Below are 22,394 nucleotides of genomic sequence, written 5' to 3' on the forward strand. Positions count from 1 at the left end.
TGGCGGCTGGGGTTTACCTGTTACCATCGTCCACGCTTTTCCGGCTTGGACTACGTTTTCTCTCAGGCCCTGGGGAAGCTAATGAACTTTTTGACCGATGGTTCATTTTATGCTAGCCTTGCGGTCACCATTATCTGTGTGGTGAGTTGAGGTAACTGCAGGATCGGGGTTCCGAAAGGATGCAGAATAGCCGGAGTTTCTGAGTGCGGGAGCAACAACTGAAAGCAAGATTTGCAGGCGTGTGTGAGTCACGTGCTGAAGAAGGTGATTGTGGGTGTGTGTACTTGATTGTGTGACTGCATCAGCAAGGGATTATGAGTGTATGTGTATATGTAGAGAAAGGTGTATGTGTGTGTGTGTCTCGGCCAGGTGTCTGGTGTCTGCGTGGTAGGGAGGCCTTGACTGGCCCTTATTAGGCTGTGACTGAAGTATATTAATTATACTGTGGCCAAGTGATCCTGTGAAAGCGCTATTGTGACTGGAGAGTGATCAGGATTGCCCTGGTCTAGCTTCTATTACTTTTAAAATCTTGGAATGTTTAGGATAGAGCTTCATTTTTGCAGTTCTGGGGCTGAGGAGTCTGTAGACGAGATTCCCATGTAACTCAGTCTGTGCCTGTCAAAGACTCCGAGGCCCCAGTTCCCAAGAATGGCCTCTGTTGCCCTCTTCAGTGCACCCTGTTATCCACTGTCCAGGCTAGTGCTTAATACATAGTAGGCATGCAGTACATTAAGTATAGCCTATTCTGGAGTCAATTGTAAGTTCCATAATTTCGTGAAATTTTTACACTGGGTTTTTTTTTTTCTCTTTGTTTTGTTTTCACCACTTCTGCCATTTCACCAATAGCCACACTGCACAGAAATGCTACCTGCACAAAAATGGCTGTGAAAGAGAAGTCAAATATGAGTCCCCTTTTAGTTCTAACTCAAAAAATGACAGTTCTAACTAAAAAATGCACAGCCCTGTGTTTATTATGGCAATTTTAGAGCTGGAATTTCCTCCAAGGAAGAGAAAACATGATAGTAAGGGACCAAGAGAAGATTCCTTCCTCTTACAGTTCCTCTTCAAAGTTCTGTGGAGACAAGCTGCATATTGTAGATCCACAGCATTTTCATAGCTCTGTTGACAGAAAACTGTTGAGAACATAGAAACAGATTCTAATCCCTAGCTTCAGTACACCAGACTTTTCTTTATGACACAGGGAAGGGTCAACAGTATTCCAATCCTTCTCATACTTCCATCTTGGGATGTTTAATGTAGATAATAGGGGCCTGCTAGTGCTAACCTAAAAATAAAAGACCTGTCAAAGTGAGAGGCAAAAAAGCATTTATTTGAGGTAAGTAAGAATAGGTATTTGGGAATCATTAATTCAAGCTGAAGGTCAAAAAATGTTCTGATTATGAAACAGAGGCAATGAGTATTTATGAGAAAGGGGAGGGAAATGATCACATCATTTCTACTGGTGCAGATAACATAATGATGTTAATGCTAAACAATATTTTTAATTTTTAATCCAGTAGTAACTGCTTTATTGTTATCTTTGCAAACAGTTATCTGGAGCACAATGTTGCCTATGCCCAGTCCAGAGGTTATTTTGTCCTGTTTTAACGTTCCAAGATTTGAGGCCTAAGACTTACAAGACAGTTCCTCTGGTGTGGCAGCTCTGGCTCCATGTTAACCTGGCTCCCTTTTATTATTGTTTGCACTAGTAATGAAGAATGTGTTCATATTTTTAGTTTGGCCTCTAAGGAAGGCCTGTATGTCATGATTCCCTTTTCCTTACAAGTTTTGCTATGTGACAAAAGATGAGCCAGTAGAGGAAGAAAATGTTGCAGTTGCTGATCTCAAAGCCAAGCTAGAGGTCATTTTGAGCTTCTACTTTATTTTATTAAACACACTTTTGATTGTTGATTTATGCATGATAGCAGTTCTGACAGGTGTGATGTGAGATCTCATTGTGGTTTTAATGATTAGTCACATTGAACATCTTTTCATATGTCTATTGGCCATGTGCATGTCCTTTTTGAAGAAATGTCTAAAGGTCCTATAAAAAGTCCTCTGTCCATTTTTCTTCTTTTTTTTTTTGGTGTTCAGTTGTAAGAGTTCTTTATATTCTTTGGATGTTAATCCATTACAAATATATCATTGGCAAATATCTTTTCCCATTCGCTAGGTTGTCTTTTCATTTTACTGAAGGTTTTCATTGCTGTGTAAAAACTTTTAAGTTTGATGTAGTCCCATTTCTTTCCTTCCTTTTTTTGTTTCTCTTGCCCAGGGAGACATATCCAATAAGAATATTAAAAAAGAATGTAAAACAAGAATATAAAAAGAATATAAAACAAATATAAAAAATTAGGAGAGATGTCAAAGGGCTTACTGCATGTTTTCTTCTTGAAATTTTATGGTTTCAGGTTATAAATTCAAGTCCTTAAGTGAGTTGAATAAGGTCACAGAATACAAGAGCAACATACAAAGTCAACTGAATTTCTATATACTGACAACAAGCAAGTGGAAACCAAAATAAAAATACTATATCATTTAAAAGGGCTCCAAAGAAAAAAAGAAATACTTAGTTAAAAAACTAACAAAACACAGATTATTTATGATACAAATTATAAAATGCTAATAACACAAATGAAAGAAAAATACCTGGTGGAATATGCTGTGTTCATGGATTGGAAGACTCAACAGAGTTAAAGATATACATACATTCTCTAACTTCATCTATAGGTTCAACATAATTCCTATTAAAATCTCAGCAAGCTTTTTGTAGACACAGACAAGCTTATTCTAGATTTTATATTCAAGAAAAAGACCCCATGGGTAGTAAAAAAACTGAAAAATAATGATGTGGAAAGCATTACTCCACTATTAAAGCTTACTATATAATTGTGGTAAGTATGGTACTGACAGGGACAGTCATAAAGATCAATGGACATAACAGAAAACTCAGAAACAGAGTCTGACAAATGTGTTCAACTAATTCCTGACAAGGGTGAAAAAGTGATTCAATGGAACAGGATAACTTTTTAAATAAATGGTGATGGAACAACTGGACATGCATTGACAAGAAAGGAACCTGATCTAAAGTCTCACATCTTCTACAAAAATGAATTTAAAATAGATCACACTTAAATAAAAAATGTAAAACTATAAAAATTCTAGAAAAGAAACATAGAAGAAAATCTTTGGGACCTAGGAGTAGGTTGAGGGTTCTTAGACTTGACACCAAAAACAAACAAAAAAGAACCCTCGTAATTCATAAGATAAAAATGGATAAATTAGAGTTCACCATAATTAAAAATTTTGGCTTTGCAAATGGCCTTGTTAAATGGATGAAAGACAAACTACAAACTCGGAGAAAATATTTATTTAAGTCACATATCTAGAATACTTAAAAAATGAAAACTCAGCCCTGACGGGTGTGGCTCAGTTAGTTGTGTGTAGTTCCATAAACTGAAAGGTCACCAGTTCACTTGCCTGGGTTGTAGGTTTGGTCCCTGGTCATGACATATACTAGAGACAATTGATTGAAGTTTCTCTCTCACATCAATGTTTTGCTCCTTTCTCTCTATCTCCCTCTCTTCCTCTCTCTCTAAAAATAAATACATAAAATCTTTTTAAAAAATTGAAAACTCCACAGTAAAAAAAAAGAAATCAAATTAGAAAGTGAACAAAAGATATAAATAGACATTTAACTGAAGGGGATGTATAGATGGCAAACAGATACATAAAGAATTGTTCAATATAAATTTCCATTAAAGAAATTCAAATTAAAAGCACAATGAGATATTAAGTACCCACCTATCAGAATGAATAAAATGAAAATTTGATATAGCACCAAATGCTGGCTAGGATTCAGTGAAACTGGATCACTTATACCTATCTGGTAGAAATGTAAAATAATATGACCATTGTGGAAAATTGTTTGGCAGTTTCTTTCAAACTAAAAATGGGCTTATTATACCACCTATCAATTACATGCTTGAGCTTTACCCCAAACTTGTTTTCATATACAAACTCTTACCTAAATGTAAGAAACACATATAAATATATGTGTATATATATATATATATTGCTGTTCATGTAAACATATCTTCTTTATGTGTAAATATATGAGATAGTGAAAAGCCAATCGCAAAAGGACAGAAACTGCAGGATTCCATTAATGTAACATTCATAAAATAACATAAGTATACAGATGTGAACAAATCATTAGTGGTTGCAAAAGGTTAGGAATAACGGAGAAAGGGATGGGTGTAACTATAACAAGGTAACATGAGGGGAGTCTTGTGGTGATGCTACTGTCTAGTATTTTGACTACTGAAATGATGATACAAAGCTATATGGGATACACACACACACACACACACACACAAATGGGTAAATCTGAATAAGTCCTTTGGATCATACCACTGTCAATTTTTCAGTATGAAATTGTACTATAGGTATGTAAGGTAGTTGAGGGGGGTAGAGGAAGGGTATATGAGACTTCTTTATACCTTTCTCTATGACCTCCTGTGAATCTATAATTCAAAATAAAAGGTTTTTTTTCATTTCATAGATTGGCTTCTATGAATTTTTTTAATAGTAAGCACTCACAATTCTTTGCTATTGAGTGCCACACATTGTACTTTGACTCATACATCTTCCAATCTAATCAAAGGGTGTGAGGATGCCCACCAGGACACTGCCCAAAATGGGGAACACTTCACAAATTTGCACATCATCCTTGCATAAGGGCTATGCTCATCTTTGTGTCATTCCAATTTTAGTTTATGTGCTGCCAAAGCAAGCACTCAAAGTTTTTAAAAAGAGACCACCACAACCATACAAAAGGAAAGGTGGCAGGCATTAAAAATAATGAAAGAATGACATCTTTCAATGAAAAGACAATACTTAAGAGGGTGTGTATCATTTTTCCATGATTTGCCTCTGTGTTAAGTTTCTTAAAGCTGATGTAACAAAGTAGCATAAACTGGGTGGCTTAAAACAACAGAACTGTACTTTCTTGCAGTTCTGGAGCACTGTAATGAGTCACAGGCACTGTCAAAGACTGCTAACCCATACAATGGACCTCTAGGACTAGTACTGACCTAGATGATTTGTTTCTTCCCAGTCCCTCTGCCATCTCTACCTCCTCAACGTAGTCTTTTTCTTTAATTTTCGCAATTTCTTTATTTTATTTTTTCCCGAGCCAAATTTTATCCAGCTTTATTAAAGATACTTTTCATAAATAATCATGGTATTTCAGGTAGGACATGGGCAGACCATTGTTAACTGTATACAATACAGATTTTTGAAAACGATGGTGAGGTAGGTGGGAGCAGAGCCCACTTCCCCCTACACACAGGTGGAACACCCAGCCAATCTTCCGAGGAATAGAATGAACAGCCAACGGAATCCCAGCAAGGGATATATGAAGGTTGGAGGCCAAAATTGTAGAGGACATTGAAGAACAGATGGTAAGGAGATTGTGTTGGGATGGTAAGGTCCCTGGGACCAGCATAGGAACCAGGGCTGCTGCAGGATCCTTGGACAAGAGCCAAATCAACAGCTCCCTCCCCTGCCAAACAGGGAGGCAGTATTCACCTGCTGGGACTATGGATGCCGGCTGGGTCATTACCAGGGAAACTGGGGAGCTGGGTGATGACTGGAGAAGGGAGAAGAGTTGGGATGTGACATACCTTGACCCAGATAGTCTCTGGACTGACTGGAAAGTTGGGCTGTGTGACAGGCCAGGTGCTTGTTGAGAGTGGCAGGCTTGAACAGGAGGACTTTATTCAAAAAAAGGCTCTGGGCTGCTGTTTAGGCAACTCTCCTGCAGCAGCCACCATGGACATGCCCCCACACCTGTGTGGCTTGCTAAGAGGAAGGAGTAGGCGCCCCCCCATCCCCCGCCCCAGGAGTAGAGCAGCAGGGCTCAGGGAGTTAGCAGTCCCCACAAAGACTTAACTCAGTGGGGGAGCTGAACTACCCTGAAGAGACTTTGACAGTGCCTAGCACCTAGGACAGCAAAGAGGGAGAAAGTGGTGTGTGAGTTGCCCCTAATTAGTGTACCTCAGGGACAGCACAACTGGTGGACTGAAGGTGCCAGACTGGTGCAGATGGACAGTGGGGGCCCAGCAACAAATGGAGGACCTGGGCTGAGGCTAGGCAACTGTGAAGATTGCAGCCCAGATCTAGCCCGCATCATTGTAAAACCATAGAAAGGGAGAAAAGTGAAGCCCAATCCCCCTCAGCCTGCAGCAATCAGGAAGACCAGCAGAACTCACTTGGTGGGTTTAAGTCAGCAGGAGGCTTTTTTTTTTTCCTTTCTTTTCCCCACAAGTGAGACAATAAAACCTGGAACTCTGAAAGCTCCTCAGACAGACCCAAAGTGGGAACACAAGGCTAACCCTAACAACTGAGAAATAGACAAATTTCACATTGCTATTCCAAAGAACTTGCATGTTATTATTCATTTGTATTATCTTTACATTATTCTTACTTCTTTTATTTTATTAGTATTTTTTATTCCTCTTCTGTCTGTTTAGTTTTGTTTGTTTGTTTAATTGCATTCTTTGACTGGCTTTCCTTCTTTTCTCTTTCATAGTATATTTTAGTTTTCCTTCCTTTACTTCTGCTCCAAAAGCACCCTATTCGAGATCAGGCACTTCCTGTACTTGTTATTCAGATATTAGATATTAGATATTGTTATTCAGATGTTATTCAGTACTTGTCATATTATTGTTGTTCCAGTACTCTTGTAAAAAATTATTGTTCCATATAACTGTAAATATTACACAACACCCCTCCCAGATCTTAGTCCATTTCACTATCATCTGGAGCTTTATTACTGTTGTGGTTAACCATTCTCTTCCACACTATGCCTATTTTCTATCCTTTACTCTCACTATATCTCATAATCTGACCTCCCAAAAGCGTTCTGTTTTCTGAACTCAGCTCACAATCTTTCCCCCCTCTAACAAAAGTTTTATCTCTTTTCCACCTTTTATAAAAAATGGCTAGTTGGGTGAAATACCATGGTTAACACTATACTTATCCAAAGGATCTCCTGTCTCTTCTCTACATGTTGGTACTTTAAATCACATAGAATACACTCCCACTGTCATAATCTACTTTGCCTTTCCCCTCCAACTGATCAGATACAAGAGTGGGTGTCGGCTGTGAACACCAATATACCTACTGGAGGAGAGAACCCACCAACAAAGGAATCACCAAAAGATAAAAAAGGAAGGTTGTGAACGAGTGAATGGAAGCCACACAAACCTCCACCTAGGACCAATTTCGAATTACAACTAAATGCTGGAGAGATTACACACAACAAACAACAACAGCAAGAGAAAAGCCTCATAACCTCAGACAAACAGAAGAACCACCTTTACCACAACTTGTTTGCACCTGCACAATAGCATACAAGAAGTAGTGGTTGGAGTGACCCTCAGTCAAACAGTTGGGGAGAAGGACCCACTAAATAAAGACCCAACAACAATCAAAACCCAAAGACAGAGAGCCAACATAAATACCATCCCAAGAGCAGCAAGTTCAAGAGATCAAGCAGACTGCACCACTGAATCTCACAGGTCTCCTACCATAGAACTTCACACTACAAATTCAGGGAGTCAGAACAGATCAATATAAGAAGCACACGCTAACAAGAAGAGGCTCACAAACAAATGGAAGATGAAGAAACAAGCCTCAAAGGAAAAGAAAGAAGGAAGCCCCACAAAGAATGCTAAATGAAATACAGGCAAGTCAACTACAGAGACTGAGTTCAAAGCAATGGTTATAAGGAAGCTCAAAGAGCTCATTGACAACTACCAAAAATTACAGGGAAACTATGATGAACTCACTGCAAACTGTATCAACATGAAAAAAGTAATAGAAATTATCAACAAGAGCCAAAAGGAAATGAAGAATACACTTTCTGAACTGAAGAACACAGTAGAAGGAATCAAAAGCAGGCTACATGAAGCAGAGGATTGCATCAGTGACCTGGAGGAAAAGGTAGAAAAAAACTCCCAGAAAGAGCAAGAAAAGGAAAAAGGAGAAAGAATGAAGAGGTGTTAAGGGAACTGCACGACAACATGAAACGTATAATAGGGATACCAGAAGAAAAAGAAGAGCAAGGGGTAGAAAACCTGTTTGAAAAAGTAAGGATGGAAAACTTCCCTAATTTGTTAGGAGAAAAAGTTACACAAATCAAGGAAATGCAGAGGGTTCCAATCAAGAGGAACCCAAAGAAGCCCACTGCAAGACACATCATAATTAAAATGGATAAATTCCAAAGCAAAGACAGAATCTTAAAGGTAGCAAGGGAAAAACAGGAAGTAACATACAAGGGAGCCCTCATAAGGCCAGCAGCTGACTTCTCAATGGAAACACTGCAAGCAAGAAGGGAATGGAAAGGAGTATTCCAAGTAATAAAACATGAAAGCCTGCAACAAAGACTACTCTATCCAGCAAGGCTCTCAATTAAAATGGAAGGCCAAATAATGAGTTTAACAGACAAAAGAAGCCTTAAAGAATACACCTCCACCAAACCAGATCTGCAAGACATGCTAAAGGGGCTGCTTTAAGAAAAGGAAGAAAAAGAGTGAGAGAGACAGGAACACAGGTACAAAGGAAGTAAAATGGCAATAATAAGTACCTATCAATCATAACCTTAAATGTAAATGGATTAAATGCTCCAATCAAAAGACACAGTGTAGCTGAATGCATGAGAAAACATGACCCACACATATGATGCCCACAAGAGACCCACCTCAGGACAAAACACCTACTCAGATTGAAAGTGAAGGGCTGGAAACAAATTTTCCAAGCAAATAGACAAGAAAAAAAGGGTGGGGTAGCAATATTCATCTCAGACAAAATAGACTTCAAAACAAAGGCCATAAAAAGAGGCCCAGAATGTCACTTCATAATATTCAAGGGAAGAATCCATCAAGAAGACATAAACATTATAAATACATATGCACCTAATATAGGAGTACCCAAATATATAGGAAAACTCTTGGAGGACTTCAAGAAAGATATTGACACCAACACAATTATAGTAGGGCATTTCAACACCCCACTGTTAAAAATGGATAGATCCTCCAAACAAAATATCTACAAAGATATTGTGGCATTGAACAATGCCCTAGATGAAATGGACTTAACTGATATAAATAGAACCTTTCATCCCAAAGAAGCAAAATGAACATTCTTTTCAAATTCACATGGAACATTTTCAAAGATAGACCATATGATAGGACACAAAACAAGCCTCAACAAATTCAAGAAAACTGAAATCATATCAAGCATTTTCTCTGACCACATGGGACTGAAACTAGAAACCAACCTCAAGGAAAAAACTCAAAAACACTCAAACTCATGGAGATTGAATAGCATGCTATAAAACAATGAATGGGTCAAGAATGAGATCAAGGAAGAAATCAAGAAGTTTCTGGAAACAAATGAAAAACAACTCACAACAACCAAAAACTTATGGGACACAGCAAAGGCAGTCCTGAGACACAAGTGTATACTGATACAAGCCTACCTAAAAAAGATAGAAACATTTTAAATAAACACCCTAACCCTATACCTATAAGAACTGGAGGAACAACAACTAAGAAAGTCCAGAGCAAGTAGAAGGAAGAAAATAACCAAGATCAGAGCAAAATTAAATGACATAGAAACTAAAAGAAAAATTCTAAGGGTCAATAAATCCTGGAGCTGGTTCTATGAAAAGATAAAGAAAATTGACAAGCCTTTAAGGAGACTCATCAAGGAAAAAAAAAAAAAGAGAGAGAGAGGACCCAAATATACAATCAGAAATGAAAGAGGAGAGATTACAGCTGATATCACAGAAACACAAAGGATTGTATGAAATTACTATAAAAAACTATATGTCAAGAAATTTGAAAACCTAGGTGAAATGGACAAATTTCTTGAAAAATAATCTTCGAGAGCTGAATGAAGAAGAAGCAGAAAGCCTGAACAGACCAAAAACAGCTGACAAAATGGAAGCAGTAGTCAAAAACTCCTGGAACACAAAAGCCCTGGACTGCATGGTTTCACAGGAGAATTTTACAAAGCATTTAAGGAAGAGCTAACCCCTATCCTACACAGACTATTCCAAAACAGCCAAGAAGATAGAAGACTCCCAAACTCATTTTAGGAAGCCAGGATCATCCTAATCCCAAAACCAGATAAAGATGCAACAAAGAAAAAAACCTACAGGCCAATTTTGCTGATGAACATAGACTCTAAAATCCTCCACAAAATACAAGAAAACTGCATACAGCAATACATTAAAAAGATCATACACCATCATCAAGTGGGATTCATCTCAGGGATGCAAGGATGGTACAATATTCACAAATCAATACATGTAATATATCACATAAACAAAAGGAAAGGCAAAAATCACATGATTGCATCAATAGATGCATAAAAAGCATTTGATAAGGTACAACACCCATTTATGATAAAGACAGCAAAGTGGGAATAGAGGGAGCATTCCTCAACATAATAAAGGCCATATACAAAAGACCTACAGTGAACAACATACTCAATGGGCAAAAACTAAAAGCTTTCTCACTAATGTCAGGAACAAGACAAGTATGTTCACTTTCACCACTTCTATTCAACATGGTATTGGAAGTCATAACAACAGCAGTCAGACAAGAAAAAGAAATAAAAGGCATCCTAATTGAAAAGGAGGAAACCAAACTGTCATTATTTGAAGATGACATGATAGTGTACATACAAAATCCTTTAGACTCCACCAAAATACTCCTCGACCTAATAAGTGAATTTGGCAATACAGGAGGATTCAAAGTCAATGTTTAAGAATCAAAGTCATTTTTGTACACCAACAATGAAATACCAGAAGCAGAAATCAAGGAATAAATCCCATTTCATATAGCAACAAGAAAAATATAGTACCTAGGAATAAACCTAACCAAGGAGCTAAAAGACCTGTACTCAGAAAACTACACAACATTGAAGAAAGAAATTAAGGAAGACACAAACAAATGGGAGCATGTACCAGTTCATGCATTGGAAGAATGAACATCATCAAAATGTCCATACTACCCACAGCAATTTACAGATTCAACACAATCCCTATTAAATTACCAATGGCATGTTTCACAGATATAGAACAAACATTTCAGAAACTTATATGGAACCATAAACAATCCTGAATAGCTGCAGCTACATTGAGAAAGAAGAACAAAGTAGGAGGGATCACAATACCTGACATTAAACTGTATTACCAGGCCACTGTAATCAAAACACCTGGTAACAACATAAGAAGAGACATATAGACCAATGGAACAGAACAGAGAGCCCAGAAATAAACCCCTGTCTCTATGGTCAATATTAGACAAAGGGGGGCAGCAGCATAAAATGGAGTAAAACTAGCCTCTTCAAACAAATGGTGTTGGGAGATCTGGACAACTACATGCAAAAGAAAAGAAACTTGATCACGAGCTTACAGCTTACCCACAAATAAATTCAAGGTGGATAAAAGACTTATATATGAGTCGTGACACCATGAAAGTCCTAGAGGAAAACATTGGCAGGTAAATCTGAGACATTCTATGCAGCAACATCTTCACTGATATGTCCCCTAGAACAAGGGACATAAAGGAAAGAATAAACAATCTCATCAAATTAAAAAGCTTTTGCACGGCTAAAGAAAACAGCATTAAAATGAAAAGAGAACCAAGCATATGGGAAAACATATTTGCCAATGATACCTTGGACAAGGGTTTGATCTCCAACGTATATAAAGAACTCTCCTGACTCCACTCTAGGAAGACAAAAAGCCCAATTAAAAAATGGGCAAAGGACTTGAACAGACATTTCTCCAAGAAGGACATACAAAGGGTCCAGAGACATATGAAAAGATGGTCAGCATCACTAGCCATCAGAGAGATGCAAATTAAAACCACAATGAGATACCACTTCACACTGGTCAGAATGGCCGTGATAAACAAATCAACAAATAAGTGCTGATGAAGTTGTGGTGAAAAGAGAACCTACTACACTGTTGGTAGGAATGCAGACAGCAGTAGCCACTGTAAAAAACAGTATAGGAATTTCCTTAGAAACCTAAAAATGGAACTGCCTTTTGACCTGACAATTCCACTGCTGGGATTATATCTTAAGAATCCTGATACACCAACCCAAAAAAACCTATGTACCCCAATGTTCATAGCAGCACAATATACAATAGCCAAGTGCTGGAAGCAACCTAAGTGCCCATCAGTAAATGAGTGGATCAAAAAACTATGGTACATTTCTACAATGGAATACTGCCCAGCAGAAAGAAAGAAGGAGCTCCTACCCTTTGCAACAGCATGGATGGAACTGGAGAGCATTATGCTAAGTGAGATAAGCCAGTCAGTGAAAGAAAAATACCATATGATCTCACCTTAAAGTCAAATATAATCAACAAAACAAACAAGTAAGCAAAATATAACCAGAGGCTTTGAAATTAAGAACAAATTCGCAGTAACTAGAAGGGAGATGGGAAGGGATAATGGGGGTAAAAGAGTGAAGGGTTTTCAGGAACAACTAGAAAGGACACATGGACAAAACCAAGGGGGGTGGCATCAAGGCAGGGAGGTGGGGATGGCTGGGGTAGGGGGAAGTGATGCAGGGAAAATGCAGACAACTGTACTTGAACAACAACAAAAAAAGAAAACAATATACAATATCTTTCAAACTCCCTTTTTCAATGGACTACCAAAATCAGAAAGCCAGTATAAAACCCAATGAAGTCTTCATTTGGTGATCTGAACAAAGAAGTTTTATAGTGAGGGTTGATATTTCACATTGAGAATATTGTTTAACAACTTTTCACAAGCAAGCCTTACTTTCAGAAAATGAAATAAAATGGCAAAATTATCAATCTGTAGATCCATAATCTAAAAAGGGAACTGCTACTCTTTTGAGGGGTTCCTTCTGAATTGTAACACTTGAAAGTCCAGATTGCCAAACACACTAGTAACCATTTTGGGGGGAATCACATCCCAACGGGTCTCTAGGCTTAAGGGTGTCAATGAATTTTAGTTTTCCCGCACCACAAGGTGTCTGTAGCAAGGCAGCTAATGTGTGTCAATATTAAGGGAGCCCTCCTCCCAGGAATGAAGAGGAAGTGTCTCAGAATAAGAAGGGGAAGGTGTTTTTCTCCCATGTCAATCCAGCCTTGGAGACATTCTATTAGTACTATATGTCCTTCCCTGAAAAAAACAATAATGAAGTGTTCTGTGCACTAACAACAACTTAAAAATAAGTAAAACAAAATTCTGTATTTTTATTAAAAGAATTTAAATAATAATACTTTATTGATTTAAATAATGTATTGATTTACACAATTAGTGTTTCAAACTGTTTAGTCACCAGAAATACAGTTATCAAAAATGCACACACTTCACTTGGCATTTCCAGCACCTTCAGCTTTCTGTACCTTGTCTGTTTTGGCATCTCCATTTTCTGCAGGGTTATTTCCATTCTTGGCAGCATCAGCTTTCCCCTTTTTCCCTTTGGGTACCCTCTCTCCCTTCTTTGTAGGGGCCTTTTTAAAGCTTTGGAGGAGCAAGATTTTTTGTCCTTCACCTTGGCTTTATCTCCTTAAGCTACTCTCTGGGGCATAATAGCGATGATAGCAGCATGTATAGGCTGGACCCAGATATTCAGAAGCATGTGGGCTTTGGTCAGGCCAGGGGACGTGCTCACCTCCTCTTCACACTGCTCCAATTGCTAACCAAGATTAATATTTTTCATAATTTTTCTATTACAACAGCTATTCATATGTTCTTGACTAACTACTAAGTTGAAGATGTCTTTATAACACTTTAAAAAATGTATTCCTATCAGGTAACAGGGCAACTTGGATTCTTTCTTTTTAAAAAATGAATCAACAAACACTTGTTGATTATATCCATTAATGAAAACAAGTTTTTAAGTGTGTCTTTTTATAAAAAAATATATTTTATTGATTATGCTATTACAGTTGTCCCATTTTTGTCTCCCCTTTTTTCCCCTCCACCCTGTACTGCCCTCCTACCATCATTCCCCCACCTTACTTCATGTCCATGGGTCATACATATAAGTTATTTGGCTTCTCCATTTCCCATACTAGTCTTAACCTTCCCATGTCTATTTTGTACCTACCATTTATGCTTCTTATTCCCTGTACCTTTTCCTCCATTCCCCCTCCCCACTGATAACCCTCCATGTGATCGCTATTTCTGTGAATCTGTGCCTCTTCTAGTTGTTTGCTCACTTTGTTTTTGTGTTTATTTTAGGTTCAGTTGTTGATACTTGTGAGCTTCTTGTCATTTTATTGTTTGTATTTTTGACCTTCTTCTTTTTCTAAGTCCCTTTAAGAGTTAATATAATAAGGGCTTGGTGATGATGAGCTCCTTTAACTTGACCTTTTCTGGGAAACACTTTATCTGCCCTTCCATTCTAAATGATAGCTTTACTGGATAGAGTAATCTTGGTTGTAAGTCCTTTCCTTTCATGACTTTGAATACTTCTTTCCAGCTTCTTCTTGCCTGTAAGGTTTCTTTTGAGAAATCAGCTGAGTCTTATGGGAACTCCTTAGTACATAACTGTCTTCTTTTCTCTCCCTACTTTTAAGATTCTCTCCTTATCTTTAATCTTGAATAATGTAATTATGATGTGCCTTGGTGTGTGCTTCCTTCGGCCAATTTCTTTTTTAAAAAAATATATTTTATTGATTCTGCTATTACAGTTGTCCCATTCCGCCCCTTAATTCCAGTCTGCCCTGCACATCCCCTCCCACCCACATTCCCCCCCTTTAGTTCATGTCCATGGGTCATACATATAAGTTCTTTGGCTTCTAGATTTCCTATACTATTCTTACCCTCACCCCATTTTCTACCTACCATTTATGCTACTTATTTTCTTTACCTTTCCTCCCTCTCTTCTCCTCCCACTCCCCCACTGATAACCCTGCATGTGATCTCCATTTCTGTGGTTCTGTTCCTGTTCTAGTTGTTTGCTTAGTTTGTTTTGGTTTGTTTGTTTGTTTTGTTTTTTAGGCTCAGTTGTTAATAGCTGTGAGTTTGTTGTTATTTTACCATTCACATTTTTTAATCTTCTTTTTCTTAGATAAATCCCTTTAACATTTCATAGAATAAGGGCTGGGTGGTGATAAACTCCTTTAACTTGACCTTATCTGTGAAGCACTTTATCTGCCCTTGTATTCTAAATGATAGCTTTGCTGGATGGAGTAATCTTGGATGTAGGTCCTTGCTTTTTATGACTTTTCCTGCTTTTCATGACTTTCCTTCCAGCCCCTTTTTGTCTGCAAGGTTTCTTTTGTGAAATAAACTGATAATCTAATGGGCACTCCTTTGTAGGTAACTGTCTCCTTTTCTCTTGCTGCTTATATGATTCTCTCCTTATCTTTAATTTTGGCTAATGTAATTATGATGAGCCTTAGTGTGTTCCTCCTTGGGTCCAACTTCTTTGGGACTCTCTGAGCTTCCTGGACTTCCTGGAAGTCTATTTCCTTTGCCAGATTGGGGAAGTTCTCCTTCATTATTTGTTCAAATAAGTTTTCAATTTTTTGTTCTTCCTCTTCTCCTTCTGGTACCCCTATGATTTGGATGTGGGAATGTTTAAAGATGTCCTGGATGTTCCTAAGCCTTTCCTCATTTTTTGGAATTCTTGTTTCTTCATTCTGTTGGTTGAATGTTTCTTTCTTCCTTCTGCTCCAAACTGTTGATCTGAGTCCCAGTTTCCTTCCCATCATTGTTGGTTCCCTGTATTTTCCTTTATTTCACTTTTCATAGCCTTCACTTTTTCCTCTAATTTGCGACCACATTCAACCAATTCTGTGAGCATCCTAATTACCAGTGTTTTGAACTGTGCATCTGATATGTTGGCTATCTCTTTGTTGTTTAGTGGTATTTTTTCTGGAGCTTTGATTTTTACTTTCATTTGGGCCTTTTTTTTTTTTTTTTGTCTCGGCATGCCTGCTCTGTAGTAAGGGGTGGAGCCTTGGGTGTTCACCAGGGTGGGGCAACCCATGTGGCTGCATTGTGATTCTGTGTGTGAGGAAGGGGTTCAAAAGGGAACAGTGTCACTTGCTCCGCTCTGTGCCAGTTTTCAGTCACTTCCTCGGCTACCCACAATCAAATTGGGCCCTTCTGGTGCTGATTCCTGGATGGGTGGTTTTGTGTACATTCTAGGACCCTGTGGGTCTCTGCAATGAACTCTCCTGTGAGCCTGGGAATTTCTCCTGCTGCCTCAACCCCCACACATGTTTTTAGTCAGAGGCTTTAAGGCTTTATTTCCCCGTACTGGAATCCTGGGTTGTGCAGTCTGTCTCACTCCACAGTTGTTCCTCCCATTTTATCTGCATGCACATGTGGGATTGCCTGGTCTGCCAGCCACCACATTGCCCACCCCCGTCCTCCAGCCACTGCCTTGCCGGAAGTCCTCTCCACCTGGCTGCCAATCTCTGCCCCTGTTACCAGTCTGGATGAATGTTTCTTCTTTAACTCCTTGGTTGTCAGACTTCCATACAATTCAATTTTCTGTCGGTTCTTGTTGGTTTTTGTATTTAAATTTGTTGTTGTCCTTCCTTTGGTTTTGTGAGGAAGCACAGTGTGTCTACCTGCATCTCCATCTTGGCTGGAACAGTAAGTTTTTAAGTTGGATGTACTCTCATTTTTGCTTTGATTACCTTTGCCTTGGTGTCATATCCCAGAAATCACTGTCAAATCCAATTTCATGAATCTTTCTCATGTTTTCTTCTAGGTGTTTCCTAGTTTTGAGTTTCACATGTAGTTCTTTGATCCATTTTGAGTTAAGTTTTGTATATGGCATAAGGTGAGGATCCAACTTTATTCCTTTACACATGGTTAACCAGTTTTACCAACACCATTTGTTAAGGATACAGCCCTTTCCCCTACTGAGTGGTCTTTCATTCTAGTCTAAAATTTTTTGGTAATATATCTGAGAGTTTATTTCTGGGCTTTCCATTCTATTTCACTGATTAGATGTCTGTCTTTATGCCAGTATACACTGTTGGATTACTGTAACATTGTAATTTATTTTTTAATCCTCTCCCATGGACATGCTTATTGATTTTTAGAGAGAAGGGGAGGGAGAGACAGAAGGAGAGAAACATCAATGTAAGAAACATCAATTGGTTGTCTCTCACATGTGCCCCCAACTGGGGGCCAAACCCGCATCCTAGACATGTGCCCTGGTTGGGAATCAAACCCACAACCTTTCAGTTTATGGGACAATGCTACAACCAACTAAGCCACACTGGCCAGGGCTGTAATAAGTTTTGAATCAGATTTTCCATCTAAAACAACCTGTTCAGTCCAACATTCTGACTAGATGGCCTAGTCTTTGCAACAGTTTCCTGCTTCCTGATCACTGCTTACTCATCTGGACACCAGCCTCCTTTCACTTCCCTCACAACCACCCAGGGCTCCTTCCCTTGCTTCAATGAGGAGATGTCAGCTGGCTTAGAAATACAAAGTCCTGGTTATAGGAAAAGAAGTAGAGATGAGGTAAATATTAAAGTATACAAATACTGTGATTTTGAATATGGTGATTCATAATTGATTAAAAATAATAATAAAATGTAGGACAAAAATGGTACTTGATAAGTAAGGTCTACAGGAGAAAGGATTAAAATACTCATATTCAGATGAACTCAATATTATAAGAAACTAACAAATAGGTGATAAAATGCTATTTGAATTTATATAAGTTTTCCTTGTTTTGCTAAAAGGAAAAAGAAGCCTCCTGTGAGACTTATTCATAGACATATTTAATGTTAAATGCAAAGTTCTTAGAATGTAACTTTCAAATGCAAATTGTTTAAAATAGAGCACATTTGTTATAGGAAATGAAATAGTGTATTTTTGAGCTATAAATATTAAATGACATTTCTTGACCCAGCCCAGCTCTATATTAATTGTGAAGGCTAAAGAGTCTCACACCCCAGACCTATGTGTTTAGTTTTAATCTATGCTAGTACACCTGCAGATTTAGTACAGTGCAATGAAACAAAAGACAAAGCCTGGTTTCTTTAACGATATAATGCTTTAAATGGTACAGAATTCCAATTCTGCTTCTTAACCATCAAGGAAGAAAGTCAATTATAAAAAAGAACCAGAGGAAAGTGTGAGGAAGGGAAAAACGAAGGTGTACCTCTATCTAACTGTGCTCATTCTACCCAAAGAAAATTAATCTTGTTATTTCAAAGGCAGCCCTAATATCCATAGTGAAAAAAGCAGAAATTAAAGGAAGACAGCTTTACCCAGTGAAACCAAGTTGCTATAGTTCTCCAGCATCACATCTTTGTACAAATTCCTCTGCATGGGGTTCAAGCATCCCCACTCCTCCTAAGAGATATCTATAGCCTCATCTTTGAATATCACCAACCCCTAAAATGACAAATCACAGTACTATTTACAAGATGATAAGAATTTTTTTTTTTCAAAGGAAGAAGAGATGCTAAAAGAAGGCACTATAGGAAAGAGATGGTATGGTGACTGTATAAGGTAAGGTTGTAACCTTGTAAAGTGGGTCAAAAGGAATTTAGTCAGACCAAAGCTAAGTGCCTACATGTTCTTAAATAATTTCTGCAGACACATCCTCTTCACAGGATAGACAACTTCTGTTAATCAGTAATCAAGAAATAAGAAAATAAGTAGAGGTTTCTAAGTAAGTTAAATAGTTAGAAATTTTTTAATCTTGACAGAATTTCTTAGGAAAATCTCTATCTTGAGACAAAGAACTTGGAATTTTTTCTTCATCCTTATAACTACTGTCATAAGCATTTCTACCTCAGGCAAATTCCTTAATAAACATCTGGTGCACACTGTATTTTCCAAAGATGGATAGAGCCACATCTCCCATTCCATATACTCTTCTTCAATATAATCTTGACATGCCCCCCAACATTCCCAACCATTGGAATGCGATCTATGTCCTTTTCCCTTAAATCTGAACCTGAGAGAATATTTGTGACTTACTCAGATTACAGAGTATATCAGAAGTGACTATGTGAGTTCTGAAACTAGATTGTAAAAGTTTCCTACTTCTGTTTTACTCTCTTGGGATTTTTTTTTTTTTTTTAACCCAGCCATCATGTTTGTTCCTAGGAAGCCCAAGCAGCCCATGGGACAGTTCACGTGAAAAGGAACCATGGCCGCCAAACCACGGCCCTAGCTGAGTTCCAGCAACAACTTGCAAGCCATGTGCAAGAGCCATCTTGAAAGTAGATTATCCAGCTTCCAGTCAAGCCATTACAACTGATGTAAAATAGGAGTGATACTGAGTCCTGTTCAGACTGCAGATTTGAGAGCCAAACCATGGTTGTTGTTTTAATCTTCTAAGTTTTGAAGTGGTTTGTTATGGAGCAATAGTAACTTAACATCTCTTTTCTTAATTGGTGGCATGACATTTGATCTTATAAATAAAAGCTTTAATCACTCTCATACATTTGGACTTTCTAAGGTATATGTCATCCTATTTTTTTTGGCAATCACACCTGGGAGATCTGACCTGTTCTCATCCAGCACTACTCTTTGTGCACTTTCCATGTTCCTTGGTAAAGAGTACTGATGTAGAATGATGCAAACTCACATAGATATGACCTAAGTGTACCATATCCAGTTTAATCTAAATTTTAATTTTGAAACTGGTGCTCATCTATTTCCTGGCAAGACCTTTGATCTTTCTATACACAAGCACCAATCATATCTTCACCAAATCCTAAAGCCTCACAAAGTCAAAGATCTCCCCACCCAGTGAGATCACCCTACACATAGTATCTCATTGGAAATCTCAAAACTATGGGGAAGTTCAAAAAGATTTTCCATGTGTGATCTAATTAATCATTTTCCCCTGAGGACACCATTTCCTGTGAGGATATCTTATGTGGGTGGCTTGTTTTCTCTCCTACAATTTACAGGCTTGTTTTCTCTCCTACAATTTTCAAACCACTGTCTTCCCTGCTCCTTCTGCTGCCAGACAACTGTCCCTCCTCTGAGATCTAATGTCATCATTTGATCAGACTATATCATGCAATATCTCTCTTGGTTTTAGTGATTTGTTGACAACCATATTTCTGACCCTCAGGAATTTTAGATCCTGGATCAGTGTCACTGTATCCAATACTCCTATCTTAATTCTCAGCAATTTCAAATGTCCATATTCATATTCCTAATATTACCCTGGTTTCCCAATTCCCTGACCTCTCTGCTTCAATGATTTTGTCTTCCACTGTAGTTCACTCACCTACTCATGTCACTACCCTAGACCTTGTCATTACCACTATCTGTAACATCTCCAAAATATCAAGGATCCTTCTCTCTGGTTTCTTTACATTGTCACCACACTCACACCTCTTCTCACCCAACTTAAATTCTATATTCAACTAATCACCCAACTTTGGAATCATTCCCAGTGTGAACTCCTTTGGCCCTCTCATTTCTACCTGCTTAACAAAGCCTGTATCCTAGATACATCTAAGTCTCTCCCTACTCTGTCACTGCACCTATGTTGCTGAACATGAGTAGTGAAAATCACCAATCTTAATGATGGGTTTATATTTTTATATTTTATTTTCCTTCTTAGATAGTTCAGGCCTAAAAAGATACACATTCAGATGTCTTATTCCCACACCTATCCTGTCCATTTTTTTTCTCCCAGCTCCTGACCTCTACAGATGAGCAATTTTAAGCTTCTTGTATGCCTTTTCACTGTTTTAAAGCAAACACAAGCGTATACATATATATTATTTTCCACATTATTACACAAATGGCAACATACCATATATTGGGTTGGCCAAAAAGTCCATTTTTTTCTGTAACATAAAAGACATGTTTTTCATTTTCACCAATAATTTTATTGATTTGGGTATTTTGAGTATGTTAGCTATCTCCCATGTGGTATAACAGCACCAAGCTCCTTTCCCCTAGTTAAGGAGTAGTTACATTTATACAGTCCTAAAATTACATTCGGCCTTTTGAAGGCAACCTCAAGGCTGATGCAGCCCCTGGTGAAAATGAGTTTGACATCCCTGGCCTAAGGAGAAGCAATAGTCCCACCCCCAGGAAGGGGTCTGCCCCACCCTGTGGTGCTTAAGCCTGACTGTTGATTACAGATTGACTGGATTAACAACGGAGGAGGACAGACACACCCTGTGGATCACTGGTAGCCTCAAACAGGCTGCCAAGGTCCAGACTGGGAAACCATTTGCCATCACCAGAGGCAGAGCCAGAAAGAAAAAATAGTGAGATTAATTACACTATGGTATTCTTCATGATTTGCATTATTTTCTTTCCTGCATAACTTTTTAACATTCATTTCTTGTCCTTCAAGTTTGTGCATATTAAGTCACTAGTTTTTATATTATAGTTTATTTCAAATCCCATATTTTCCTCCTCTCTCCTCTTACTCCATTTCATCTTCTTCACTTTTCTTGTTTTCATTTTAAATATTATTTTCTCTCATGCTATGACTTGTTTCCATTCCACACTCTTACTATTTTTCCCCACTCTATCCTCTAACCACTTTTCTTGTCATTAGTCATTGACATTCTTTTTCCCATTCTTAAAATATCCTTATTCTCTCTCCATCTTTATCAAACTTTACTCATGGTTGTGGATATGGTGGTTGTTGTTGCATTTTTCCAATTTTATTTCTAGATCTTCACTATTTTTGTATTTCAAATCTCAAACTTTACCATTCCCCTCTCCTACTCCATTTTGTCTTCTTCCTGCCCTGTATTTTTCATATTAAATTTTAATATTTCCCTCTCTTAGCTGGCTTTTCATTCCTAACTCTTAGTATTCCTTTTCCCTCCAACATCTCAAAATCATCTCTTTCTTCTAGACATGTCTTAAGTTTTTCTTTCCTTCTTTTCTCCCAGTTGTTCTCCTCCAACCTATATTAATTTTTGTTCATTGTTGACAGCACTGTGGTGGATCTTTTTCTCCAATTTGGTTCCTTTTTTTAATTCTCTCTCACAACTTTTTTAAATTTTTAAAAAATTTCTATTTGAACCTAATACTATATGCATCCCTTCTCTTACTTCATTTTACCTTCTTCCCTCCCTTTTTAATTTATGACAAAAAACCTTTTCTTTCTCTCTTCACATTGTCCCTATTCCCTACTCTCATTATTGCTTCTCCCTCCACCCTCTCAAAATCATTTTTTTTCAGTAGGTCATCTCATATTCGCTCTCCTTTTTAATAATAGCATTAATCTCTTTATACCTTCATTAATACTGGCTCATTTCCTGTTGATAGTGTGATTTTGGGAGGGGCTTAATTTTGTGGCTGCAGGTTTGTTTCCAAGGCTGTTTGGTTTTGTTCTAGCAG

General features: G+C 37.9%; 1 protein-coding gene, 1 long non-coding RNA gene and 1 other non-coding gene across 6 annotated transcripts in view; 1 reads left to right on the plus strand and 2 right to left on the minus strand.

Annotated features, from left to right (window-relative positions):
• The window catches only part of ZNF382 (zinc finger protein 382), an 87,422-nt gene that overhangs the window by 32,702 nt on the left and 32,326 nt on the right, over positions 1-22,394 (minus strand). Inside the window, exon 1 of one of the 4 annotated variants that reach the window (XM_024577572.3) lies at positions 18-128. The exons of 2 other annotated variants lie outside the window; for them this stretch is intronic. In XM_024577572.3, coding sequence (XP_024433340.2) covers positions 18-27 — 10 coding nt within the window. In that variant the 5' untranslated portion in view covers positions 28-128. Of the gene's footprint in view, positions 1-17; positions 129-22,394 lie in introns of those variants that run through there. One more of the 4 variants, XM_045185501.2, reaches the window with a different exon arrangement.
• Positions 7-21,349, plus strand: LOC123478415 (uncharacterized). Its single transcript, XR_006653617.2, has 3 exons — positions 7-141; positions 18,508-18,566; positions 19,170-21,349. It is a non-coding gene; the product is annotated as an uncharacterized lncRNA (long non-coding RNA).
• On the minus strand, positions 4,696-4,799 carry LOC112320275 (U6 spliceosomal RNA). Its single transcript, XR_002976408.1, has one exon. It is a non-coding gene; the product is annotated as a U6 spliceosomal RNA (small nuclear RNA).

Source organism: Desmodus rotundus, chromosome 12 (genome assembly GCF_022682495.2).
Source record: "Desmodus rotundus isolate HL8 chromosome 12, HLdesRot8A.1, whole genome shotgun sequence".
Taxonomy (NCBI): Eukaryota; Metazoa; Chordata; class Mammalia; order Chiroptera; family Phyllostomidae; genus Desmodus; species Desmodus rotundus.